General features: G+C 54.1%; 1 protein-coding gene across 4 annotated transcripts; it reads right to left on the bottom strand.

Moving 5' to 3' along the window:
* Nucleotides 1-759: 759 nt before the first annotated feature.
* IKBKE (inhibitor of nuclear factor kappa B kinase subunit epsilon) lies at nucleotides 760-27268 on the bottom strand. Of its 4 annotated transcripts, none has more exons than XM_033195490.1 (23): nucleotides 26822-27268; nucleotides 26274-26363; nucleotides 24209-24327; nucleotides 23070-23210; nucleotides 22251-22380; nucleotides 20879-21060; nucleotides 20298-20458; nucleotides 19289-19399; nucleotides 18819-18998; nucleotides 18028-18218; nucleotides 17206-17270; nucleotides 17027-17118; nucleotides 16044-16130; nucleotides 11890-11965; nucleotides 11673-11768; nucleotides 11392-11540; nucleotides 9487-9563; nucleotides 6752-6791; nucleotides 5878-5979; nucleotides 4520-4616; nucleotides 4261-4373; nucleotides 3653-3724; nucleotides 760-1537 (listed from the first exon to the last, which is right to left on the bottom strand). In XM_033195490.1, the coding sequence occupies exons 3-23, from the start codon at nucleotides 24293-24295 to the stop codon at nucleotides 1504-1506; spliced, it is 2283 nt and encodes a 760-aa protein (XP_033051381.1). In that variant the 5' UTR covers nucleotides 24296-24327; nucleotides 26274-26363; nucleotides 26822-27268; the 3' UTR covers nucleotides 760-1503. The 4 variants fall into 4 exon arrangements, with proteins under 4 accessions (XP_033051381.1, XP_033051382.1, XP_033051384.1 ...); XM_033195491.1 differs by having other exon boundaries at nucleotides 24209-24323; XM_033195493.1 differs by lacking the exon at nucleotides 11392-11540 and having other exon boundaries at nucleotides 11656-11768.

Below are 27268 nucleotides of genomic sequence, written 5' to 3'. Positions count from 1 at the left end.
AGGAGCACAAAGGACAGCAGCCTCCAGGACTCACCCTTCCCCACTTCTGGCCCCGCCAGGTCAGTAGAGTGGCCTCAGGATGTGGGGCTCCCATGAAGATGGTCAGGAAGGATCTCTGGGGTCATTTCCAATCAAGCATCATGCTGTCTTCGTGCCTCAAAGCACAGTGGGGCTTCCCACTCATCTCTCTCTCCTACTGGGGCTACCTTACTGCGTTTTCCCCTTCCCTTTCCTTCACCCACCCAGGTAGGTGGGTAGTCCAGCTCTGGTTTATGGGAAGGCTGGAGGTAAATTTGCAAGCAGTTTGCAAAAATCAGAATGCCTTGCCCAGGCACCACACTAGATTCTAGACAAAATGAAGGAATGCTTAAAATAACCCATAATACTATTCAAACCCACTATTTAGGACATAGCCTAGGTTTTGAACAGTGGTGGAGATGGGAAAAAAACAGTAGCCACTTAGATGGTGGGGTTGAAGAAAAAAAAAAAAGAATACCTTTCTCCCTAAGTTCCAGCCCCTTCGCATAGCTTTCCAAATGATGGGGGGCAAGAGAACGCAAGGAATGGGAAGGCACCCCTTGGGTTCTTCCTGGAAATTAGGGCCCATTTAGGGGAATGGCAGAAATCAGGACATGACCGATTCCCACCCCCATTTCCCAGCACTGCTCACAGATCCCCGCCCAGACCCGACTTGGTTGCCAAGCACACCCAGCTGAGAGCCTTCCCTGCCTCACAGACACAGCCCAGGGAGAGCCCCAGAAACAGAAATGAAGGCCACATTTATTCCACTTCTTGAAGGTGCAGGCCTTGGACCTGCCCAGACTCACAGGCCTGGCTGCGTGTCCCAGGACCAGCCGGAGCCTCAGAGAGTGAGGGAGAGGCAAAGGGGCCCCAAGACACTGGCACTGGCCTTGGCCACCCATTTTCTCAACTTTAGGCTCAGTCAGACCAAGCATAGAAAGAACAGGAGGCTCTACATTGCCTGGGGCTGAGAGTGGTGGCCCTTAGAAATCACCGGGGAGCAGAGAGAGCTGTGTTCAACATGAAATGCTTGAAGAGGAAGGAAGACTGTGATGAGGTCGTTTGACCTAGTGCGCTGGGGAAACCCCAGGAGGCCTCCTCTCCTGTTGGCTAGGGAGTGAAGTCCTATAAACCAGAGGGAGTGGGAGGGCATATGGAAGCCTCTTCTCCCCACGGCCCAGCCAGGGGCACGGAGGAGCAGTACCTGAGCCTGGAGAAGATGGAAAGGTCAGCCCAGGCAGTGGCTGCCACACTCTTTCCTGTGGGTCCCAACAGAGGTGGCCTGGTGCCCAGGCTCAGCTGTGCTGCTTCCCAAGGAGAAAGGCAGTGGAAGGTAATGCTGGCGACATCCCAGCCAGCAGCCAGGAGGGAGGTAGGCTGATGTGATGGGATGGGATCTTGCCCTGGGTTGGTCTCACGGTGCAGGAGAGCAGTGTTGGAATCATTCTAATGCTTCAGGATGCCTCATGCGCCCCATGGAGCTCAGACATCAGGAGCTGCTGGGACTCTATTTAGCCTACAAGAAAAGGTACAGGCTAGCAGTGCCCACCTGTTGGAGAGGCCTGCAGACCACACTCCAGGGCCCAGCACAATTAGCTTTCAAGAACACTGAGCCATTCAAGTCCTCAGCTCTCCTCTTGTAGCAGCCTCACTCCCTGACAAGAACCCACTGGCTCTCACCTCTGACTATATGTTGGAATCACTTGGAAAACTTATACAAATCCTAACCACAAGCTGCACCCAGAGTCTCTGGGGCAAGACCCAGGCGTCTGTACTTTTAAAAGATCCCCTGGTGATTCCAATGTGCAGCCAAGGTTTAGGAGGAGGAGAAAGGAGTTTAAACTGGTTCATTTGGCTCTTTGGCTATAGCTCTGAATAAGGAAGTGAAAATTCACTAAAATAAAGTTTTGAGCTATCTGCAAATAGATCACATATCACAGCAAGAGCAATTTATGTTGTCACTAAAATTAGAACTTCCTGACCAAGAGGGCTGTTTTGGAAAATCCTTCCAAGAAGCTGTCAAATGTCCTCTTTGTGAGTGTTTAAGAGGACGAGTTCTCTTGCTGGAACAGGACAGGGAGGAGATTCCTCCCTTACCCAAAGACCCTCTGAAACTCTGGGGACAAACCACAAGCTCTGCTCCTGGTTTCCCTACCTCCTGGCCCCAATTCTAGTGTCAGACTGGAGTGGCCTCTGGGGAAGAAGTAACATTTAGTGAGCCCTTCCCTCCCCTCCACAGCCCCTACCCCCAAGCACCTCGCATATCTCGTTTTATTTAAACCCTATGTCAATACCATGAGGTAGAAATGATTACTCCTGTCTCACAGGGGAGGGAACTGAAGCACAAAGCTGAATACACCTCCCGGGATCACGCAGTTGGTAAGAAGCAGGGTCAGGATTGAAATCCTGTAGGAATCTCTGCTGACCCTACCCTGCCGTTGGTTCCCAGACAGGAAAATGACAGACACGAGGATGATAGGCAGGAGTGGGAGATGCGTGCACGTGTGTACATGTATATAAACAGGGCTGCTGGCCTTCAGGGCAAGCAAGGACCATCCTTTATCCTGGGGTTATCTCTCTTTGGTGATAAAATGTGTTTTATAAAGTGGGGTTACTCGATGACAGGGCTTTTTTTTTTTTTTTTTTCACTTCAAACGTGCTTACTTGGTTATGTGAGCAGCTGGTAACTCTGTTGGTCTTGAGTTTTCTTTTAGAACTTTTACTGGTACGTAGCCAGGCGCGGTGGCTCATGTCTGTAATCCCAGTACTTTGGGAGGTCGAGGCAGGCGGATCACCTGAGGCCAGGAGTTCGAGACCAGCCTGGCCAACATAGTGAAACCCCATCTCTACTAAAAATATAAAAATTAGCTGGGTGTGGTGGTGGGCGCCTGTAATCCCAGCTACTTGGGAGGCTGAGGCAGGAGAATTGCTTGAACCCAGGAGATGGAGGTTGCAGTGAGCCGACACAGTACCACTGCACTCCAGCCTGGGTGACAAAGTGAGACTCCGTCTCAAAAAAAAAAAAAAAAAGAAAAAGAACTTTTACTGGTACACAAAATCTCAATCTCGAGTCGGAGCCCTGCTGCGTTCCCACACCAACCTCTCATGACCCCTCAGTGCCCTGAGGAGGGGAGTTGAATCAGGAGATGATCCTGCAGCCCCGGGCTGGCCCATGAGCATTGGCAAGAGGGACAGGAGCCCCACAAGACCAGAGAAACACTGGCCTTGGACATCGTACCCAAGCTGTGTGTGCTGTGGCTTCCTGGGGTAGCACATGGGGTGAAAACAGCACCTATCCTGAGGATGGCTGTGATTGAAGGAGGCGGTCTGGGGCGGCTTGGGCACAGAGTACATATGGAGTGCAGAGCTGGACACAGGCGCAAACCCCATGCCTCCAGGCCCCCACCTCCCTGACAGCATGGGGGCTCACATTTTAAAGGCTATAAGTGAATCCTACACCTCCTGAGGATGTCAACTTATTTGTGGAAAACGCCTAATCTTCAACAGGGCTGCTTGGAAAATGGACACGTGTCATCAAACCTGCATGGACAGGCTTGGGGACTCTTCGCCGCCCCAGGCAAGGGTAGCTTGAAGACCCAGCCCTGACCCACACAAGGTGAAAGCTCCTTACCGCTCAATGATGCGGTTGTTATCCAGGAGGTCAGACGCCAGCAGCTTCATCCCCTCGCAGAGCTCTTGCATGCTGCCCAAGGCAGAGGCAGGAGAAGTGGCTGAGGCTGGAAGTTGCCCTGCCCAGACCCCTTTCCTGGGAGGCCCACCCTCCTCTGCAGCTCCCCCAAAGAAACCTCTTTATTCTTTGTTGTTTGCTTATTTGAGACGGAGTCTTGCTCCCTTGCTCAGGTTGGAGTGCAGTGGCACTATCTTGGCTCACTGCAACCTCTGCCTCCCGGACTCAAGCAATTCTTGTGCCTCAGCCTCCCGAGTAGCTGAGATTACAGGTGCATGCCACCACACCCGGCTAAATTTTGTATTTTTACTAGAGATGGGGTTTCACCATGTTTGCCAGGCTGGTCTTAAACTTCTGGCCTCAAGTTGATCCGCCCACCTTGGCCTCCCAAAGTGCTGGGATTACAGGCATGAGCTACTGCACCCAGCCAGTCTCTTTAATCTTGCCTCTTAGGACTGGCATGAGGCCAAACCCCTCAAGGTCTAACCTCAGCACGCTCCCTACAACCCCCTTCCACACAGATACACACCTCCTTTCTCCCCAGCACTTACTGGAGAAGCAGGTCCTTTGGTGTAGGGCTGGGGTAAGGAGCTGTGGGAGGTGGGGAGGCCTGAGCCCCCTTTGCTCGGTCCTGAAGAAGCTGGTGAGATAGCTCTTCCAGGATCTGCAGGGAAGCCATACTTTAGTCAGCACTTAGTAGCCAGCTTATGTGTGGCTGGGTAAGGGGAGTACTTGAGGAGGTGAAGACATGGGTAACAAGAGCCCCAGCCTGCATCCCCAGAGCACCTAGAATTCCTCTGCCATGCCCACCTTGCTGAGACTCTCCTGGACCCCCTGGGCTTCTGTGTTACAGGCGGCCACAGAACAGCCGACCAGGCGCAGGTGTTTCCTGGTCTCGTGCACCACCCTCAAGAGAACAGACAGAGACTTAGAATTAGAGCAGGACTCAGCCCACTCACCAGGGTTCACCTAGCTGCCATCGGGTCCGCACATGGACACAGGTGGGTCCTGGGTATTTGCCTCCCTCGCTGCTTCTGCCCTGCCAGCTGTGCCCTCTATGCTTGCCTGCCCCACTGCAATAATGCAGATGCACACAGCTGGCTGAGGCTGGGAGGGCCCCTTCAGAGCCGCAGTGGGGAGCACCAACAACATGCGTGTGGCTGTGGCTGGGTGACACATGCCAGCTATGGTGAGTGTGGCACCAGTCAGGCTGCAGAGAGGCAGAGGATAGCCCCCACTAGGGCTCTCGGTGTGGGGAACTGCCCACTCTCATTTCCAGAGTGAATTCTCTTCTGTCTCTAAGTGGAGAGAAGGAGTAGGAACATTTTCCCCAAGGCCCAGAGCTGTGAAATCAGGGGTTGGTGCTCAGCCCTGGCCACACATTAGAATCACCTGGAGAAGCTGTACTACACTGATATCCAAGCCCTGCTCCAGAGCAATTACACCAGAATGTGTGGTGGGTTGGAGTAGGAGAAGCAGGCATTAGTATTCTGATACGAGGACAGGTGAGCGCCCAGGTGTCAGCCCCATAACAAGGTGAGGTCCTACAGGCCTCAGAACGTGGCAGCACGTGGGAAATTGTCCTCTCTTCTCTGGAGGGGCCAACTTTCACACAGGCGGGGGAACGGAGAGTGGGCCTGATCTGAGGAGGCGGAACCCATAACTCCTGAAGGGGACGGTGTGACAGAGGATTCTCCTTAAGGGCCACTGCCACTGTCCTTATCCCAGGGGGATCTAGTGTTCTCCTAAAGGAGATTTCTCAATACAACCAGGTGGAACAGTAGAAAGAATCCAGATTTGATTTGATTTTACCCTCAAAAGCCCAGATGGTAGAGGCAGACAGAGCCACATATGAGTCTTGGGTCTGCCACTTACTAGCCATGTGATGTGCAGAGGAGACCTGTTCTCAGAGCCTCAGTTTCCTCGTCTAGGAAATAGGGTGATGATATCTGCCATATTGGACAGGTGTTGTGGGATTCAATAAGCTAAGCTATAGAAATCTCCCAGCCGACTGCCTGGTCCACCCAGGAACACAAAACCACTCATCTGCTCACACCCCTTCACTCGCTCCTCCCTCTCCCTCAGGGCTCCACAAAGCCCTGGGTCCTCTGAAGTCTAGAAGGGCCAGGCCAGGCCCCGGGCTCCGTGAGCTCAGGAAGGGCTGTTACCTCATCCTCTTGCCGTGCACGACTAGGGATGCTTGATACTTCTGCACGCACTCCTCCTGGAACACCTGCAGGAGCCTTTTGGCTAAATGGCTGAAATTCATCCTAGAATGACAGGGAACAAAGGCACAGATGGGCCGCCAGAACCACTGTGCACAAGCCCACCATCCCTCAGTCTCCGTCACCACCTTGTCGTACGTGCCCAAGCCTGCGACCACAGCAGGCCTATGTCTCTGGGAAAGGAGGAAGGACGGTCACACACTTGGATTGTGAAGGCTGCGGTGGCCAGCAAAACCCACATCAACAGGGAGACATGGGAGACGCACAGCGGGTCCTCGGGGAACACACACGTGCTCAAGCTTAGTCCTCAGGAAAAGGGAAGGGAAAGTGAGGCAGTCGTGGAAAGGTGTGCATGTCCGTGTGCAGGGGTCGAGGTGCTTGTAGAACTAGGGGAGTGAGTTCCCAGATAACCATTAAATCAGGGAGGGCCTCCTGGACATGAGTGTGTCCAGGAAACATGGGAGACAGAGGAGCAGGGGGAGGCAGGGAAGGTTCAGGCAGAGGGCAGAAGCAGGAGGTGGTAAGTGGTCCCTCAGTGAGGACGACTAGAGAGAAAAAAATAAAAATAAAAAGCCTGCAAACAGTCTTGTCCGTCCCAGAAGTAAATCCAGTTACATCAAGGTTGCATCTGAGAAGCCTCCCTCCAATTAAGCTATGCACACTCCCTCCCCTGGCCCCAGATAACCTGTTATCCCCAACTGCTCAGCTGCAGCCCGGGGCAGGGCCCTTCACGGCCTCTCCTCTGGCGTTAGGATCGCTCTGCCCCGAGGACACCCACCCTCCTGCCCACCCGCCTGCAGGCGGACAGGCCACTCACTTATCCAGCTTGTGAATCTGTTCCTCATTGTAGCCAAGCCCTGGAGAAAACAGACAGGACAGATGTCACCTATTCAATCAGTCAACCAAACAGAGTGCAGCAAGGGTCGGGAGACAGTTACAAAGATGAAGACGGCCCAGCCCGTGCTGCTTCACGGGAACTCACGGCCCAGCAGAATAGGAAGCGCAAAGGAGTGAAGCCAGCACCCAAGTAGCTGATTAGGACAAAGCCGGGGCCTCAAGAAGCCGTGGGGAAGTTGTGTGAGGGCCCCAGGGGAAGGCAGCCGGCAGTGCAGGGCCAGGGTGGGGACGTGGGGGATGCTTCGGGTGGGAGGTGGGGGATGAATGGGCTTGGAAGGAGGCTCAGTCAGCCATAGCCCCTTATCCAGCACCCTCCCAGAGTGACTGATGCCTGCAGCTGGATGGTCCCATCCCTGAATGTTCACGGGCTCTGTCTGCAATGAGCTAGAGAAACTAGGCCACCACCTTCTACCTCCCCGCTCTGCCCAGCCACTTTTGCCACAAAGGCTGAAGCTTTCATGGTCTTGGCTGCCTCCTGAAGGGCCCTAAGGCTCATATACTAGGGATATGCTGCCCCCTCCTGCTCTCCGCAGGAATGGGCCTTCAGGGTGGCAGCAGCCACAAGATGAAATGATGATGGAGGTTCTCTTGGTGGGCCTCCCCATCCCACTCCTCCAATAGCGGAGTCCCCCTCCTGGGCCCTGCACTCGGCCAGCTGAGAGCATGTGTGCAGTCCGAGAGAATGGACACAGCCCTTTCTCCTGTTGGCAGGCGGCTCTAGGCGAGTGATTTCACTTCACTGAGCCTGTCTCTTCATCCGTCACAGGTTCCACATGGGAGTCCCGTGAGGCTCAAGCGAGAGTGCCCTGAAGACCACTGGGCGTTTTAAAAAATGGTGTCTTTCAACATGCTGGGTTTTAACAGTTAGATGTTCATTTTTAATTTTAATAAAGGACTCTTAAAGACCAATAGAAGTAAAACTGCTTTGAGGCTGTAACTTGGGATGATTAAAAGCAGTTGGGCCTAGATTACTTGGGCTGCTTAACCTTTCTGTGCCTTGGTTTTCTCCTCTATAAAATGGGGAAGGTAACGATGCCTAGAGGTTTTGTTATTGTTGTTGATGCTTGAGACAGGGTTTCCCTCTCGCCCTGGCTGGAGTGCTGCAGTGGTGTGATCTCAGCTCATTGCAGCCTCCAACTCCCAGCTCCCAGGCTCAGGTGATCCTCCCACCTCAGCCTCCCAAGTAGTTAGGACTACAGGCACATGCCCATGTCCAGCTAGTTCTGTTTACTTTTTGTAGAGATGGGGTCTTACTATGTTGCCCAGGCTGGTCTTGAACTCCTGGGCCCAAGTGTTCCTCCTGCTTCAGCTTTCCAAAGTGCTGAGATTACAGGCATGAGCCACCACACCCAGCTCCACACACACACATATATAAAATTTAGTTTCCCAACAGAGATGTGTTATAAATGTAATATATATATATGTGAATAATATATATATGTGCAATATAAAACAATAAAGCGATGGAAAAGCATCCTATAGTCCCAGCCAGTCAGGAGGCTGAAGTGGGAGGATGGCTTGAGCCCAGGAGGTTGAGGCGACAGTGGGCAGTGATCATGCTATTGTACTCCTGCCTGGGTGACAGAGAACTGCCCTGTCTCAAATATATATATTAGCATGTAATCAATATAAACAGAATTGCTAAGGACATAAGTTATGTATTTATGTGATAGCACAAAAAGAATATAAGGTATTTCTTCAGTGATTTTGTTTATATTGATTGCATGCTAAAATGACACTGGATATATTGGGTTGAATAACACATTAAAATTAATTTCACTTGTTTCTACTTTTTAAAAATTGGCTACTAGAAAACTTAGAATTACATATGTGTCTGGCATTATATTTCTACTGGACAGTGGTTTTTAGATAATCCCCAGGATAGAAGATAATTTGGCAATCAAGCCCAAGACCTTCAGTCTACAGATGAGGAAATGCTTGGGGCCTGGGAGGGGAGGGGGAGGTTTGGTTCCTGGTGTGTTAGTTCCCCAACCAGAAGTGTCAACTGGAGCCTCCGCAGGCTCCCTCCAACCCCCTCACCAGCCCTCCCTGGGTCCCCCCTTGCACTACCCCACAACGGCAGTCACTTTGGACACGCAGCTTCCCACCCCCGAGCCTGTGAATGGGCTGCGCCTGCCACAACGTCCTTGTGAGGATTAATGGATCATGCAGCCAAAATGCCTGACCCAGTGACTCAAAACGGGACTTCTCCTGATCCCCCCTTTTCTGGAAAACCTGACTACCTCAGTGCCCCAAGGACACAATGGATAGTGACATTTTATACTTTAAAATGCTCTGCCAAGGTGAGGGATCTCTTTCCAGGACTACCTCTCCTAGAGCACCCAGGCTCTAGGAGCCTGGTGGATCCCCCACTGGATCTCCCAATCATGTGATCCAAGTCTCTCATGTGGCAACAGGCAGGCATGTAAAGGTTTCACGTCCCCCACTGGCCTGCAGGCAGCTTGCAGACAGGGGCCCTGCCCTAGAGCAGCTGCACAGACCATCCACTTAGTGGGCCTCCAAGACCACCAGCTGGAGGTTAGTGGCCACTTAGCTGGAGGTTAGTGGCCACTGGTAGCAATGACTCACCAGAGAAAAGGAAGAAAGAAGGGAGACAGAGGAGAGAGAAGGGGCATCTGCCCTCCCTGGGCTCACCTGGCCTCATCCTAGACTTCTTGAACTGTTTGTAGATGAAGTTCATCTTGTCCAAACAGCACTGAATCTGCTGGATGCTGTGGGCAGATGACAGGGACCAGGTGTTGGAAGAATCTAACGGCACAGAGCAAAGAGGAGGGAGGCGAAGGGTGGCAGTGGAATAGGGGAGGAGCCTCACTGCCACAGTTTTGGGGGATCAATTTGGGAGTGGAGGTGACTGTCTCTAGGCTTATTTGAGACCCCATACAGTCAGCCAGCCATCTCTCATTCTCATGGCTTATTCCTCCTGTCTCTCACACACATGCACTCACAGCATGAGTTAAGTAGGAGACAAGAGAGACAGGAAGCCAAGCAGGACAGGCAACAGGAACGTGGCCTTTCCTACATGAGAAGTTGTGAGACTAGCCCTGGGAAGAAGCCTAGGCCCCTGAAACCTAAGAGCGTGTCTGGCAGTGACAGCTGGGGATGGAGGGGAGCTAAAATCTCTCTCTGGTCAACTGGAAAAGGCAGAAAAGTATAGCTTCTTGGTTTACCCAACGCGTGGCACACAGCAGAAACTTAACATAAATAATGAATCAATAATCCTTGTTGAAAACAAGAAAGAATCAACAGGCCTTGCTCCTGCCTGGAGGTGGAGGAACTGGGGAGATGATCTCCTGAGGACCTTCTTGGTCTGGGGTTGAAGGTCATTATTATTTCTTCCTTCCCCTTTTCAGGCTGGATACAAACACTTTGTCTGAGAAGTTGGGAGTGTGTGGGGAAAGTTCTTCCTCACCCTCAGGCCTATGTAGCTCCACTCCCTCCCCACAGCACCTCCAAGTGACCCCATCTCTGCTATTTCTGGAGCCAGACTCTGTGAACAGAGCACGGGCTTGTTCCAGGGCTCTGCCAGCCAAAGGAGCCTGCCCCGCCAGGAACATGCGGGTGGAAGACGAAGTAGCTGGGACAGACCTCAGATCCACAGCCTTCATCCAAAAGGACAGGGCCTCGATCCTCAGCCTTCATCCAAAAGGACGGGGCCTCAGAACTGCAGCCTTCATCCAAAATGACAGGCCTCAGATCCTCAGCCTTCATCCAAAAGGACAGGGCCTCGATCCTCAGCCTTCATCTAAAAGACAGGGCCTCGATCCTCAGCCTTCATCCGAAAGGACAGGCCTCAGATCTGCAGCCTTCATCCAAAAGGCTCGGGGCCAAATGGGCTCTGAATTCAGAATCGTCTTCTGATATTGGAAAGGCAATTTGGTGCCCACACAGTGTATTGTAGAATGGCCTGAGCAGGGCATCAACTCCTAATTAGACACATTCACATCTCCAAAGAACCACAAGAATATTCACCCCAAGTGGGATAAAGTCTGTAAAGAGCCTCATTTGGTTTAGGTCAGGTTTTATGGCCAAAACAGTTACGAAAACCTCCTGTGGTGTTCAGAGCTGTTTGAATTTATAATTGAGGGCATGGGATGATGGATGGGGATAGGCCCAGATTACAGCAGGCACCAAAGAGAATGGGGAGGAGGTCCGCACTGGGCACCACCCACCCCCTGGTCAGAGGCGGCAAGGTAGGCAGCGGCTCCACACAGTCAGCTGGGGCTGGGGGAAGGGGGTATTTCTATGTCTGTTAGAAGGGAGAGTCGTGCTTTAAAGCTTGTAAACCCCTGCCTAGCATAGGCCAAGAACATAGGCTTTGGAGGTGGACAGACCCGACCTGAAGCCACCTCTGTCATTTGTCATTTACTGGCTGTGACTCGGGATAAGTTAACCTCACTGACCGAGCTTCTACAAAAAGGGCATTATCGCAGCATCATTATTGTTTTCAGGATTCAACGAGGTGCTGTACATGAGAGGATCTGCCCAAGGGCCTGACACGAGAAAGGGAACTAAAGTCTTCTTTTATCAGAATTATTGCACCTGCTAAGATTCCCAAGGCGTTCCTCAAACTCCCAGATGGGAGCAGGACCCCAGATCATTTTCTCCTCCCGGCTGGTGTCTGGGGCAGTGCAGGGCAGGGGGTTCTTGTTCATTGCTGGATCTCCTCCACTCCCCCAGGCCCTAGCACTCTTGCCAAGAGAAAGGGGAATGCAAGCTGACATCTGTAAAGGCTAAAGGCTACTGGACCTTTGGCGCTGCCCACTCCCCCACTCCCACCCCACAAAGAAGGAAAATCCCACAGACCTTCTGTCCTCATGTACCTGATCCCGGCTCTTCACCAGCTCCTGGCTCAGGCTGCTCAGGCTCTCCTGGGTCTCCGTGATATTTTGGGAGCATCTGGAGAGGACCTCAGCTAGCTGTGGGGCAAGAAGGCAGACCCCCATGGGGTCTTCAACCTGGGCACTGGTGGGCAGGCTGGCTGGACCATGGGCCCCCAGCTCTGATCCTGCTAAGCCCTTGCCCTCCAGCCTCACTCACAGTCCGCAGCCTGGACCTCAATTCTGCAGCCACCTTCAGTTCCTGGATCTCAGGTGTTCCAGCCACGCTGCTGGACCTTGAGGGAGGCAAGGAGAAAGGCCACATTTGGGGGCTTGGGAACAGCCAAGGTGGGAGGCAGAGAGCTCTGTGGGCACATGCTGGGCATAGCATCTGTGGGACAGCCTTGGTGGCTCTCCGGGTCTCTGGAGAGTTTTGTGTTTGGTACAGAGGCACCATCCTGAAGAGGGTCCTACTCACCCAAGTTGTGACATTGTTGAGTATTGCAAAGAATAAAGGTTGAGACAGACTGTAACACCTTGAGTCTATGAAAATCCATGGGCCCGTGATGCAAGGCTGCTATTAATGATCTCCTTACCAGGAAACTTTATAACTAAAGGGAAAGAATTAAGTTCCTGTCCAGTAGAAACTGTATTTCTTGATAACCAACAGCTTTCTGATGAGGGAAAAGCTATATTTTGTAGACTACTAGGCAATGATGTATCAGAAGTTCGAACATTATCATCTTGCTGCCCAGTGAAATTGTTACCTGAGGCATAGCGTTACAAGCAATGATGGATGATAAAGGGGTGAGCATTTGCACGGTGACAAGGTCACACCACTCTGCTTCTTTCTTCTACAGGGAAAATGTAACATTACAGTAGAGGAATCAGGCTGTCACCAGCCAATGGTATATCGACATACAATGCCCGGCATCATCAATAATATATTCTAGCAAAAAATGTTCAACTGGAATCCATCTAGCCTTATGCACTCCCAGTTTAGGCCTGGCACAGTGGTTCATGCCTGTAATCCCAGCACTTTGGGAGACAGGAGTGGGAGGATTGCTTGAGGCCAGGAGTTTGAGATCAGCCTGGGCAACATAGTGAGACCCTGTCTCTACAAAAATAAAAATAAAAATAAATAAAATAAAACAAAATAAAAGCCAGGCATGGTGGCTCACACCAGTAATCCCAGCACTTTGGGAGGCCAAGGTGGGAGGATCGCTTAAGGCCAGAAGTTCAAGACCATCCTGGCCAACATAGTGAGACCCTGCCTTGAAAAAAAAAAATGAAAATAAATAAAATACTAAAATTTTTTTAAAAACTTCCCAGTTTACAGGAAATGCCGAGAAAGAAGGACAAGACAAAGAACTTCAAGGGGAAACTCTAATGAGTCCAGAAGGTGGGACCGTGCATGTGATCTCAAAAACAGGTTATAAAACGGCAAATACACCATCATTTCATGTTGGTTAATGTTTACGTGTAGTAGAATAATATCTAGAAGGACATGTCCTTCTAAGGTGTGATAACCTATCTCTAGATAGTGGGATACGGGATTTTAATTTTCTTATTTTGGCTTATTTCTGTTTTCTAACTTTCTACCATTAGTGTATACATTTTAGTAATAATCATGATTTAAAAAAAGTATCCTGTGTACTTTGGCTTGGGAATGGAGAAGTAGCAGAGGAAAGGGGAGCTGAGCAAAGAGAGAATCAGGAATGAACTGCAGGCTCCTTGAAGATAGGGGTGCCGTTGCTTTGCTCCTCGTATGACTCCAGTGCCTAGCAATGTGTTCAGCACACAGTAGTCTGTCAGTGTATGGATGTTGAAGGCATTACTGAGTGCACAAATGGATGAAGATTTGGGATATTTGATGGCAGAAGAGGGTGAGGCTGGACCCAATCCATCTCCACAGGGAGTCAGGAGACATGGGTTTGAGTCCTAGTCCTGGCAGTCACATTTGCTATCTGCATGACCGTGGGTTAGTCCTTTAGCTCTACAGGCCTCAGGCCCTTTGTCTATAAAACGAGGAGACAAATTTCCTTCCTGCGACCTAATAAGGTGTTCATAGGGATCCAAAGGGACCTCAGAGATGAAGTCTTGCCTGGAAAGTCTTGCCTGCTGGTGGGGCTGGGGGAAGCCCTAGGATTCCCAAAGCCCATCCTGGCTGCCTGAGCAGTGCCTCCGGATGACAGCAGCTGCTCAGGAGGGCCAGAAAGCTTTAGGACAAAGGCAAGGTTGCTCTGCCAGAGGAGCTGTCCTGGGGAACCTGAGGCAGGAGGAGCACACTCAGGGAGGGGCGAGTCACCAGGCTGGGCAAAGGTGGGCCACTTGGCATGAGGTGCTGGGTTCCACCAGTGTCACATTCAGCTCATGAAAATACCTGGTTCCACTGTGGGTGGAGCTGGTGTTTTCAGACCTTAGGCGAATCTACAGGTCTGGGGATGTTCAGGCAAGAACAGGCTTGCAACATGTGGGAGCTGGGAGGCCACAGAGATCATCCAACCCTCTCATTTTGAAAATGAGGACACAGAGGCCCAGGTAGGGTAAGGTGACAATTGGCTGGAGTCACACCCAGACTAAGAGAAGAGGCTGCACCTGGCCCTCTGGCTCCCTGCTCACAACTGGTTTTGCTCCCCATCTTCCTCCTTGATGGGAGGCTGAAATAGGCTTCAAAGCAGGCACTTGCCTGACCCGAGCTCTCTAGACATACCACGGAGGCCGCCTTGGAGGAGGCTGCAGAGCCATAACAGGGGAACAGCAGCCACTGGACGCCAGGATGCCAGGACGCCAGACCTAGGCCAGTGTGCCACTCGCCCCCAGCCCCTGTCCATCCAGGGCAAGTGGGCAGACAGACACCCAAAAAGCTTTCCCAAACACATCTTCCCAGGTCAAGAATCTACAATGGCTCCCTACTGGTTGTTCTACTGGGGTCCAACCTCCCTCTAGCTGGACCCCTCCAGGGCCTCTATGCATTCTTTCCTCCCCTCCTCACCCCACCTCTGTCCGCCTCTGGCTTAGCTCTGAGCTACCTGCCATCATGACTGTGGCTTCAGTAAACCTCCCCAGCACCCCCTCGCTCCCCTTGAACAGGGCCCTTTTCTTCTCTGTCTCTGCACAGACCTTCCTGCCTGAGGTATTCTCCTTCCTTCTGGCCTTAAAAGCCTCATCTTTCAGGAAGGCCTCCATGGTTGCCTCTACCCATCTCAAGTCTCCTCTTACCCAACAATCCCATCAGCCCTTACATGTCCAGGAAGGGCTAGCTGCTCCGCAGGAAGCATGGGCCTCTCTGAATGACAGGAGGCCACACCTACCCGCAGCCCCCTCTGTGTCCTGGACAGAGCTCTGCTCAAAGGAGATTCACTCGCAGTTCTGCTGACTGAACCCCACTCTCTGTCACCGTTTGAGAGGGGCTCAGTCTGGATGGAGACTCCATCCCTGTTATCTGGAGATGCTCCTCTTCCTCCACCCTGCTCCTCCACCTCCCAGCTGCCCCATCATCTGTGTTGCTGCTGCCAAGCAGGAGGCATGTGGGGCTGCATGAGTCAGCCCACAGCTGGGAAACTCCCTGGAGCTCCCTGGAGACAAGGGCTGGGGGGTGGCGAGAGGAGGAGGGCCTTCAGGCATGTGCGCAGTCTCTGATCCTCTGTCCCCAAAGACTCCCACCACCAGTGGCATCCCTAGGCTGCAGAGCTCCCGCCCTCACCCGTACCATGGCCTCGTGCCTTCCAGGATTTGGGGTGCTGTGCTCACTTCTCAATCATGCTCTGATCAATGAAGTATTCCCATATTCCCCATCTCCAGACCCTTCCACCTGACTTCCTCCTCCCCAGTCTCTCTCTACTTCCAACTCATCCCCACTAATTAGCCTGAGACAAAGGAGTGGAGGGAGTAAGGTTCCAAGGATTGGGGCAGGGGACCCAAGGAAGGCAAGGATAAGCTGAAGAGTCAGAGAAAGCAGGAGATGAGGCGTGGAGAACAAGATCACCGGGATCTTGTTCTGTGTGTGGGTGTGAGTCCTCCCCCTAGAGTTCTGCTGGCACTTGGCATAGGGTGAGCATTCTAAATCATTCAGAGAAGGACTTGGCAGGACACAAGCCCCTTCCTGGGATAGGGAGGCCACCTTGGTACCTGGAGAGTCTGTGCCCCCATGGGCCCCTTCCCCTGCAGGTGAGGGACTGGGTTTGGAGGGAGCCATTGCAGTTATTTGGTGAGGTGGGGATAAGGGATAGGGTGCGGGTGCCTCTATTCTAGGAGGGCAGGGAAGGCAGGAGCCCCGGGTTGGGGAGGAGAGGTGCATTGTTGGAGGTATTAAGGGTGAGGAGCAGACAGAGCAGGCCTGAGAGGTCCCAGCGGCCTAGGGCAAACACCCACCTCTCAGTCCCCAGGCTGCTGCTGAGGTAGAGGAGGGATGTCCTCACCACCTCCAGAGTCCGTCTGCATGTGGCCTGGAGCACCTCCCTGTCCAAGGGGAGACTGAGTCAGAGCTGCCTTGATCGGGGGACTCAGGGCACTGTGCATGCAGACAGCATCCCAGGGTGCTGGCCTCTGCCTCCTGCCGACCTCCCCTCCTGCCCGCCTCCCCCTCCTGCCTGCCTCTCCGTCTCTGCCCGCCTCCCTCTCCTCCGCACCCCCTCTCCTGCCACCTCCCCCTCCTGCCTGCCTCTCCATCTCTGCCCACCTCCCTTTCCTCCGCACCCCCTCTCCTGCCCACCTCCCCTTCCTGCCCGCCCCTCCTCCTCTCTGCCTCCCGCTCCTGCTGGTCTTCCCCTCTCTGCCCGCCTCCCTCTCCTCCGCACCCCCTCTCCTGCCACCTCCCCCTCCTGCCTGCCTCTCCGTCTCTGCCGCCTCCCTTTCCTCCGCACCCCCTCTCCTGCCCACCTCCCCTTCCTGCCCGCCCCTCCTCTTGCCCATCCCCCCTCCTGCCCACCCCCCTCCTGCCCACCTCCCGCTCCTGCCCACCCCCCTCCTGCCCACCTCCCGCTCCTGCCCACCCCCCTCCTGCCCACCCCTCCTCCTGCCCACCTCCCGCTCCTGCCCACCCCTCCTCCTGCCCACCTCCCGCTCCTGCCCACCTCCCCCTCCTGCCCACCCCTCCTCCTGCCCGCCTCCCGCTCCTGCCCACCTCCCCCTCCTGCCCACCCCCCTCCTGCCCGCCACCCGCTCCTGCCCACCTCCCCCTCCTGCCCACCCCTCCTCCTGCCCGCCTCCTCCTCCTGCCCGCCTCCCTCCTGCCCGCCTCCCGCTCCTGCCCACCTCCCGCTCCTGCCCACCTCCCGCTCCTGCCCACCTCCCGCTCCTGCCCGCCTCCCTCCTGCCCACCTCCCCCTTTGTGCCCAGCCCTCATGGCTACTCACATGACCCAGTGCAGCCCCCGCAACATTAGCTCCTGCCCATCCAGCAGGACCCGCGCCAGCCGCAGGGCCTGGTAGCCGGCGCCCAACACACCCTGAAACACAGAGGTGCGCAGGACCAGGTCCCACACCTCCTACCCTTGGGCCATGCCTCTCCCTGCCACCTGGGGGTTGCCCCTCACCTTGGCCGTGTTGTAATCCGCCTGCAGGTCCACTTTGGGGACGAACTTGGGGACGTCCAGAGCAGCTGCAGACAAAGACCCTGTCTGAGGGGCCTGTCTATATGGTGCTGGGTCGGCTCATCTTTCATTAAGTCCAGCGCACACTCACCCCTCACTGCCAATCTCCCACCTCAGGCTTCGCAACTCACCCTGAGCCCCCCACCTTGCCAGCCTTAGCCGCACTTAAAGTTGTGATCCCTCACTGCCACCTTGTGGCCCCTTTTGAGAACGACATGCTCATGCCCAAGGGCCGAAAATGGACTAAATCACCTTCTTGCCCACAGGTTTTGAGGAGAATACCCCTTCCTAGCCTCAGAGAAGGAGGATAAAACTGGCATTATTCAAGTGAGAAGAAAGGAAATTTATGCTAGGATTTGGAGAAAGGCTCAAGCTCTGGACCCCTGACCCCCTTCCCTTCTTTCCAGGAGCTCAGACTTGGGCTTCCTCCAACACAAACTGTCTGAGGCTTCCCCACAAATCAGAGATTATGGAAACTGCATTAAATCCAGATCTCTCTGTTTCCACTGGAGCTCTTTCCACAGCTCCGAGGATGCTGGGAAGCCCCCGGGAGGTCAAGCCACCAGCCCACATCATGCGGCATCTCAGAGGCATCTGCAGAATTAGAACCCGCATCTGCAGAATTAAAACCCACATCTGCCTCTGGCTCCCTGTGGCCCCAAAGAAACACCCACAAAGGAAAGTAACCAATGGCCTGGATTGCAAACTCCTGTCTCACAGGAAATGTGGGGAGGAGAAAGATCCAGCCCAGGTGGCTCTACTCACGGTCCCTGAAGGCCAGTCCCTTGGGGATGGCTGTGCTGAAGAGGGTCAGGGGGCTGCTTGCTGTTGTGTGGGCGATGTGCTGTGCTGAGATGCTGGGCTCAAGGACACAGAGGTGACCCTCAAAGAGGTACTCCTGGTGTTGGGGGGCCACACTGGTCTGCTTATGCACAGCCTCCTGGAAAATGGCTATCCTAGACATAGCCGTGGTGGGGGGCAGAGGGCAGGGGGTGTCAGTAGGCAGGGCAGGGGGCCAAGGTCTCCTAAGCCCCAGCTAAGCATTGCCCATGGGCAGGGCTCTGTTTTGCAGAGGGAGGGACGGGGGTGGTTTTCTCTGTCATCAAGGGTGGAGAGGCCAAGGGGAGAGTTCACATCTTATAGTGATGGAGACAGAGTGGGAACAGGCCCCAGGAGTCCCAATACCCAGTCTCTGACTCTGCACCTCTTCCTGTCACACTGCCGTTACATTTACCTAGTTCTATAAAATTATCCAGGAATCAAGGGTTCTAAGAGCCGTATACTTAGGAAATGCACAGCCAACATACACGCACACACTTCTCAGATGTATAACGCATATTAGCATTAGAAAAGGTACTGACTCTCTGAAGTACATGCAAGAAAACCTGTTTGGCTTTAACTTTGTAGATCTAGTCTTTTTCCAGACTATGTTTGGACCCAGAAGCGTTCCTACATATACACTCTTCAGAACGTACTGTGGGAGATGCTGCTTGGGACAGGCACCGCTGCTTGGGTACAGAAGATTCTCACTGCTTCCCTCCCTTGTCCCCACTTACGTGTTGTGGGCATGGATGTAGACGTGGTGCAGGACTGCCTGGGACAGGGAGAAGACATGGATGACAACTCGCTGCAGGATGTCACTGGTCTCCGCAAAGAACTGGTCGAAGCCCCAGCACTTGGCCTGCTCCACCTCCAGGATGTTGGCCAGGATGGGCACCAGCTGGCTCTGCAGCCCCCTGCCCTCCCAGGACATGGAGACTGTCAGGGGCGGGGGCCCAGACCTGTCCGCCTTAAGCAGGCAATAGGGGCATGTCCTGAAGAGCTAGGACCAAGGTGGTGGGGCCGGGTGGGTTGGGGAGGAAGAGTTGGAAGAACTCGTTCCAGCATCCAGGTGGGAAAGTGGTGTGCCTAAGCCTGCAGCATGCCCAGAACCTGCTGGAACAGGCCTCAGAAGTCTTGACTCAGCAGAGAGAAGTGATACCCAGCTCAGACTCCAGCATCACCCACCCAGCAGGGTCCCACTCACAGAGACAGCTGGCAGGTGATGGGGAGGGTGTAGCTCCACTCCAGGGGCCCATTCTCCCGCCTCTGGGCACCTGCAATGGCCCCAGCTGGCTTTTCCGTGGTGATCCGGTACCTAGGGGGAGCAAGACCAGGTCAGTGGGATCCCCAGCCATCACATTTCGAGGCAACCACACACTCAGCACAAAGGGCTCAGAGCACAGGTTCAAGTCACCCAGCCACCCCAAGGTAGCCTGAGTGATGGAATGTGAGAGACCTGGCTCTCAGCTGTGAGAGCACCTTGCCTCAGCACTCCTCCTGGAGCCCTTTGCTTCAGATAGAGACACCTTTGCCCTGTCCACTGCCTCCCTCCCAGCTACACTTCCCTCAGCCTGGCCAGCCTCCTCCACACCTTTGCCCATGCTATGCATGGCCCCAGTATCCTCTCGTCCTCTTTCTCTCCCTTCAGAGTCCAGCCTTCCCTGACAACCCCTGTCCACGCGGGTCTCCTGCCCCTCTCACGGTCCTAATATAGGTTCCACACAGCTGGACCCCTGGGCTGAGGCGAGTGCAGCAACCTTCCCACTAAGCAGCTGACATCTCTGCTCCAGGTGGTGCGCTCAGAGGGAGCCGCTGCTGTCTCCAGCCACTTAACTATTCCCTGTCCGATGGCACAAAACCATGGAAGGACCTTGGATCTGGGAACAGGAAGCTGCCACCTTTGCCCCTGGTGAGCTCTGCCACCTTGGGCAAGTCACTCTTTGAGCTTCGGTTAAGACAAGGAGAGCAGTAAGGGAGCAGAGGGCTAGAGTGAAGCACTGAACTAACACAGGGTGTATTCACAGACACCCGTCAGTCCCGGGCAGAGCTCAGCTGCTTGTTTGATCCGATTAACAAAAAGAGGTCTACAAAGAGCCTGGGTGTGGGGTGGACCAAAGCAGTGTGAGGGGACCAGGAGACACAGCAGGGACTGGTGGGAGAAGGGCCAGGGGACCGCCAGTCTGCCCCATTCCCTGCCCTGTGGCCCACTGTACATGATCTCCTTGTTCCGCCGTGGCCCACCAAAGGGGATGAAGGGCAGGCTGCCGGTGGCTGCATGGTACAAGGTCACTCCAATGCTCCAGAGATCCACAGTCACCCCGAACGCTTTTTGCTGGGGCTTTCGAAGCACCGCCCGCTCATACATGTCGGGGTGCTGCCGGAGAGAACCAGAACGCGGCCATGGAGCGGGAGGGCTGGCAAGGGCCTGAGACCTGTCAGACTCCCTTCCACCGCCTGCAGGTGAAAACAGAACTGTTCAAATCCTTCTCCTTTGTCATCTTAAAAACTGGTGTCGCGTTCACCCTACCCAGGGTGTTTCCGTCGGCCCACCCTGTGCCCTGGGGACCTGTACGTCCCATCCTCCTGAGTCCCGGCAAGGAGTTAACTGCACAAGGCCGGGTAGCCTGGCCAGGCTGCAGCCTCACCTTTTCTGTCTTAGAGAACAGAATGCATTCTTCTGGTTGCGGTACAGGGGAGAGACATAACCCTGTCGGAAGCAGGAGGTGGGCCACACCCCCTATGGGGGCTCTGAGGGGCTCACAAGGGGGCAGCGGGTCCCCAGCAGCTCACCCACCAGGTACTCCTCAGTCCCATAGACTGAGACAAACTTCTCGTCATCATCCAGCTCCCGGGCAGCCCCGAAGTCTGTCAGCTTGTAGATGCTCTGCCCCTCCTCCCCCACGAGGCGCATGATGTTCCCGGGCTTGATGTCGCGATGCACGATGCCGTTCTCCCGCAGGTGGTTCATGCCGGCCACTGGGGACAGACGGGGAAGCCACTAGCTGGCTCTGGCCAGGGAAAGTCTAGTGTCTGAGGCTCATCTTGGTGGGCAGGCTGTCCTTGGACCCAGAGACACAGGAGTTCCCATGGGCTGACAGAGCCATGGCACAGGCAGAAGGCCAGAGACACACATGGGGCTGAGGAGGGCATCTCAAGGACACTAGGGTATGGAGGTGCCATCTGGATTCTCTAGGAAACCGAGAGGGGTGGTGGCTCTGTCTCCCCAAGGGCGGCACCCCTCTTTGTCGATTATTTCTTTTGATTAGGTGTTCAGTTGTGGTAAAATATCCATAACAAAATTTCCCATTTTAACCGATTTGAAGTGTACACTTCATTGGCACTAAGCACACCCATGCTGCTGTGCCACCATCATACCATCCAGCTTAGAACTTTCTCACTCTCCACTTTTTTTTTTTTTTTTTTGAGACAGAGTCTCACTCTGACACCTAGACCAGAGTGCAATGGCTCAATCTCGGCTCACTGCAACCTCTGCCTCTCGAGTTTAATCGATTCTCATGCCTCCACCTCCCATGTAGCTGGAACTACAGGCGCACGTCACCATGCCCGGCTAATTTTTGTATTTTTTGTAGTAGAGACAGGGTTTCACTGTGTTTGCCGGACTGGTCTCAAACCCCCAACCTCAAATAATCCGCCCACCTGGGCCTTGCAAAGTGCTGAGATTACAGGCATAAGCCCCTGCACCCGGCCTCATTCTTCAAAATTGAAACCAGACTCATTAAACAACTCCCCATTCTCCTCTGCCCCCAGACCCTGACATCCACCATGGTACTTTCTGTCTCTATGAATGTATGAGTGGAATCATACAGGATTTGTCCTTCTGTGTCTGGCTTTTTTCACTTAGCATAATGTCACCAAGGTCCATCCATGTTGTAGCAGGTGTCAGAATTTCTTTCCTTTTAAGACTGAATAATATTCTATTTTAGGTACCTCCCACATTTTGTTTTCACAGGCTGTTTCCAACTTTTGGCTATTGTAAATAATGCTGCTATGAACATCGGTGTACAATCTTTTTTAGGTTTACTTTTTAAGTTGGAATTTTAAATGGAAGGATTAGCAGGAGTCAGAAGCCTGGGTCCTGCCCGTCAGCGTCTGTCCCAGGCCTGCTGCCAGTCTGAGGGTGGAGGCAGGGACAGGGAGGGGCTCACCCACACAGCGCAGCACCACCAGGAACTCATCCTCTGGCAGCCCAAAGGCGTTCTCGGGGCTCTCCAGCACGCTCAGCAGGCTCCCACTGGAGCAGTACTCCATCACCAGTACCTTCTGCCGGCTGCCCCCCTGCAGGTGGGACAGAGAGGGGCCCATGAGGACAGCACTTCTCCTCCCCACCCACTAGGAAGAAGTGGCTCAGAGCCATGGGACAGGCAGAAGGGCAGAGACACACATGGGGCTGAGGAGGGCGTCTCAAGGACACTAGGGTATGGAGGTGCCATCTGGATTCTCTAGGAAACCAAGAGGGGTGGTGGCTCTGTCTCCCCAAGGGCAGCACCCCTCTTTGTATTACTTTTTTTGATTAGGTGTTCAACTGTGGTAAAATATCCATAACAAAATTTCCCATTTTAACCAATTTTAAGTGTATACTTCATTGGCACTAAGCACACCCATGCCGCTGTGCCACCGTCGTCACACCATCCATCTTAGTGGGGATGGAGCCCAGAGTCCCCATTCTCCAGGTCCCAGCTTCCGGCCTGGCCTTCCCTCCTTGGCCTCACACTGATCTCAAACACTGGAATCCAAAGTCACCTATTCCAGGAAGCCCTCTCTGCTTAGGTACTGATTCTGTCTATCGTTCCTTTCCCATGCACCGCTCCCACCCCCTTGCACCCTTTGCTCCCTTCTGCAATTTGCCTGCTCTGTCTGACCTGCTGATGAGCATGGGACCAAGTCTCTGTTGTTGTGTGGCCTGACTCTCCCCAGACGACAAGGGTCCAGGACAAGACCACCCTCTGACCAAGCACCGGACCCACCGTCTCCTCCACCGCAAAGAGCTTGATAATGTTCTGGTGGTTCAGCTTCCGCAGGACCTCAAACTCCCTCACCTGCACCTCGCGGGGCCGCAGGTAGCTGGTGGTGTTGAAGACCTTCACAGCAACCAGCTCCCCGGATTTCTGCCATTGGGGAGGGAGCAGTGGGAGGCAGCATGGGGATTAGCACACGTCCCACTCCCGCTGGGGGGGAAGCAGCCACCCTCTCCTGGGCCTCCATTCAGCCTCTCCCGCCAGCCCAACCCAGAGATGAGCCTGGTTGGATGGGGGCTCCCATCCACACCTCCTTTTCCTCTCAAGGGGTAGACAGTCCCACACTGGGAGGTGACAAGAGCCTGAAATTCTGATCTCCTGCAGGGGATGGCTTGTTGTTATTATTACAATTGCCATTGACAATCACCACAGGGCAGCTAACACTCCCTGGGGTTAGCAGCAGGGAAGGGACTGGAACCTGGTCTGGCTGGCTCCAATTCCTTTTTTTTTTTTTTAAGACGGAGTCTCACTCTGTCCCTAGGCTGGAATGCAGTCTCAAGATCTCAGCTCACTGGAATCTCTGCCTCCCGGGTTCAAGCGATTCTCTGCCTCAGCCTCCCGAGTAGCTGGGATTATAGGCGCCCGCCACCACAGCCAGCTAATTTTTGTATTTTTAGTAGAGACGGGGTTTCACCATCTTGACCAGGATGGTCTCGATCTCCTGACCTCATGATTCGCCCACCTCGGCCTCCCAAAGCGCTGGGATTACAGGTGTGAACCACTGCGCCCAGCCGGCTACCACTCTTAAGTAAAACAGAGTGGATACCATCTCGTATATTCTTGCAGGATAAATCCAAACAAGGCCTAATTCCTGCCTCTGCTCTCCCTAGATCCCATGTGCTGCTACCTTCCTCGGCTGTTTGCCTTGTGACTTCATAGTTCTCTTGCCCAACTCGTGCCTGACGGAGGCATCCTCTCAAGGAGCCGTTTTCAGCTCCCTATCCCTCTGCTCAAACCCACAGTGTGAGTGTGCTGCACAATGTCCCCAGATCCCTGTCCCACCGCCCTCAGTGCCCTCTGGGAGCTGACTGGGCCAGCTTCCAAGGCATGAGAAGGCCAAGTCTGGGCTGGCCATGGTTGCTTCCTACCTTGTTGCGGGCCTTGTACACACTGGCAGTGGCCCCCTGCCCCAGCAGGTCGTCTGTGTGCCACAGGTAATTGGCTGTGCTCTGCATCTCCTGCCCTGAGCTGGCTGGTCACCTGCTGCCTAGAAAAAGAGCATGCTGGGGGCTCAGGATTTCATTCCTGGCATGGGGTGGCCACTGGTGGCCTGACCTGTAACTGTGCCCCAAGGCTACCCTAAGAAGGGCTCCATGTGGGCATTCCATAAGCAAGGGAGTAGGGGAAGTGTGAAGCACAGAAAGGTTAAGTAACTTCCCCAAAAGGACGCACAGCACAACAAGAGGGCCCCCACTGAGCCCTAAGCCCACAGCCGGCACCTGTTCCACCTAAGAGGCCTGGCCTTCTGCCTGTCCTGGCTCCCCAAGTCCCCTTGAAGCCCCTCCCCAGGCAGGTCATTCAACAGAGACAAACCTCTTGTCTCTATCACCTCTCCCCAGCACTGAAGATTCTGGGTTTTGGCATCCAGGCTTGAGACTGTCCCAGGAAGCAGAAACAGTATAGGAGGAAGGGCCTGGGGTCAAGCAGCATCTCCCACACTACCACAAATCTCCAGGATTGCAACATGAGCCTGGAGCCACTCCCCCAGCCCCCGCTGGCCTGCCTGCCAGGCCCACCACTTCCTGCTGCTGTGAGCTGACAGCCGGGTCAGTGCTGCTCCAAGAGAGACGGGGCTGCTTCAGAGTGTGTGTGTGTGTGTGAGTGTGTGTGTGTGTGTGCGTGTGTGTGTGTGTATTTGTGTAGGGGGTTGGGGAGAAGCGTGTGAGTGTGTGTGTAAGAGCGGGGTATAGGGGAGGCAAAATTCATCATTCGGCCATTGGGAGAATCGGAAACATCTTACAACTCTGTTTCCCATCTTTGTCCTCATCTTTTCTCCACAGCCTGGTTCTCCTAAAGCAATTAGTACCAGAAAGTGTATCCTTAGAAGTTAAACTCAATTTCTCTCTGAAAAATAAGGCCAGGGCTGGCCTTTTTGGGATACCTGGGGACAGAAGCATTAGAAGGCCCACCATCCTTTAAATACTCTTTTTTTCTTTGACATAAGGTCTCACTCTGTCATCCAGGCTGGGGTGCAGTGGTGCAATCATGACTCACTGTAACCTCCACACCCTGGGCTCAAGCAATCCTCCCAACTCAGCCTCCTGAGTAGCTTAGGACCATAGGCGTGAACCACCACACCTGGCTGTCTTTTGTATTTTTAGTAGAGATGGGTTTTTGCCATGTTGCCCAGGCTGGTCTCGAACTCCTGAGCTCAAGCAATCCGCCCACATGGGCTTCCTCCCAAAAGTACTGGGATTACAGTGTGAGCCACCATGCCTGGCCACTTAAATACTTTCAAATAACGCTAGACTAGAAAAGGTGTCTTCGTGTTCTAACATCTTAGAGGTTCTCAAACTGAGGGTTGCCATGCCTGGAATCCTATGTTCCTTCACTCTGAACTTTTTCTCTGTGTAATCTTTTTTAAAAATGCAAATCCTTGATAATGTCAGTTCATTGAGCCAGAGGCCCCTTGAAGAGATCAGTGGTCATCTCCCAGTTTCAGATCAGGTAGGAGTGGACATTACACAGAAGCAACTGAAGTACTGAGAGGCTTCCTGAAGACAACACAGTAGCTCAGCATGAATGAGTGGGTCTGGTTTTCCCCGCTGAGGCTGGAGCCAGCCAGCAGGTCTGGGGGCTGGGGCTGGAGCAGAGCAGGCTGAAATCAAGGCCAAAGGCTCTGATACTGGGGCGAGGAACAGCTGATGACTCTGGGATAATAGGCAGTGAGGTGCAAGGCACAGAGCCCCAGACAGGCGGCGTGCCCCTGGGTTCTGTGCCCAGGAGCTCTGGTTGTGGCACATCTGGCTCAACTCTGCACGCTCTGCAGATCCTCCCCCCACCACCCCAAGCACCTGGTGCATAGAAGGGCTCAGTGGCCCTCAACCAGTGGTTGGATGAATGAGCAGTGGACAGTGAAGCATGTGAGCGCCGCCCACCCATCTCTCCCCTCCCCTCCCTCCTCAGGGCTCTGCTATGGCCAAATGCACTTACCCCACACTCTGAGCTGCCCTGAGTCAGGCAAAGGCTCTTCCTGGCGAGCGTGTGTTATGCTTTCTGTCTGTGGCACGTCCAGGAGCTGAGCTACACCGGAAAGAGGAGGGCGGATGAGAGGCGCCCCTCAGTGCAGTTGCTTCTCAGCCTCCATCAAAGGCCACCGGCCCTAGCCCTTTAACCCTTTCCTGTTTGTCACCTTCCCCCAGAGGGCTGGGCTGGGGGTTTCCAGCTCTATACCCCAACTGTTCAGGGAGACTTTCCCGGCGTCTCCTACTCCTGAGACTCTGGCCAGGGAGAAAGACCCCGGGAAAGGTGAGGGCAGGTGCTGGGAGCTGATCGCTGGCTTTGGGTGTTGGTAAGCAGAGCCCAGGGAGGGCTTGTGGTTGGCCCATGGTGGCTCACCTCTATGCCACACACAATGCTCTATGTGAGAGCACCGCTGCCGACAAGCCCACACCCCTGTGCCCGGCTGAGCTGCCCTGCAGCTGCCCCTTGCCTGGCCCCCTCATTCCACCCCCGCCCCCCTCCACACTCTGCACACTTACCCCATCTCCACTGCAGGGGATGCAGGTTTGTGGGACTGGGTGGCACTCCCAGAACTTTCAGGGCTTGCTGTCATTCATGAGCAGTGTTCTTAGCCTCCTGGTGGCCAAGGGCCCTTAGGACCCACAGGCAGGACCAGTTGCAATGGCCTGTGCCACCCCAGGAGCTGGGACTAGTGGGTTTCTTCCCTGCCTCCTTGTGGCGGTGGGACACCAAGCTCAGCACTGAGTCCTGGCTCTCAGCTCTCTCACACTTCCTGATTTCCGTCTCTCGCTCTCTTTCTCTCTTAAAGAGACAGAGGCAACTCAGTGCAGCCACCAGCTCAGCAAAGAGAAAGAGGATGCTCTGAGTTCCCAAGTGTAGGTGATAGGACCAGAGTCTGAGCCACAGAGAAGCCAGGAACAGGGGCCCTTCTGGTCATTGTGGTGGGCAGCTGGGTGCTGTTTTGG

The sequence above is a fragment of the Trachypithecus francoisi genome, unplaced genomic scaffold, assembly GCF_009764315.1.
Source record: "Trachypithecus francoisi isolate TF-2019V2 unplaced genomic scaffold, Tfra_2.0 Lachesis_group5, whole genome shotgun sequence".
Lineage (NCBI taxonomy): Eukaryota > Metazoa > Chordata > Mammalia > Primates > Cercopithecidae > Trachypithecus > Trachypithecus francoisi.
Note: the sequence above shows the minus strand (reverse complement) of the source record. Positions and strands in the feature narration are given on the sequence as shown.

What these genes read in the sequence shown, in the direction of transcription:
- IKBKE (XM_033195490.1), bottom strand. Translation starts at nt 24,295, where the DNA reads ATGCAGAGCACAGCCAATTACCTGTGGCACACAGACGACCTGCTGGGG. An exon ending in ATGGGACTGAGGAGTACCTG is followed by an intron (nt 20,459 to 20,878) that starts GTGGGTGAGCTG and finishes TCTCTCCGGCAG; the next exon opens with CACCCCGACATGTATGAGCG. An exon ending in TCCAGGAGAGTCTCAGCAAG is followed by an intron (nt 4,374 to 4,519) that starts GTGGGCATGGCA and finishes GCTTCCCTGCAG; the next exon opens with ATCCTGGAAGAGCTATCTCA.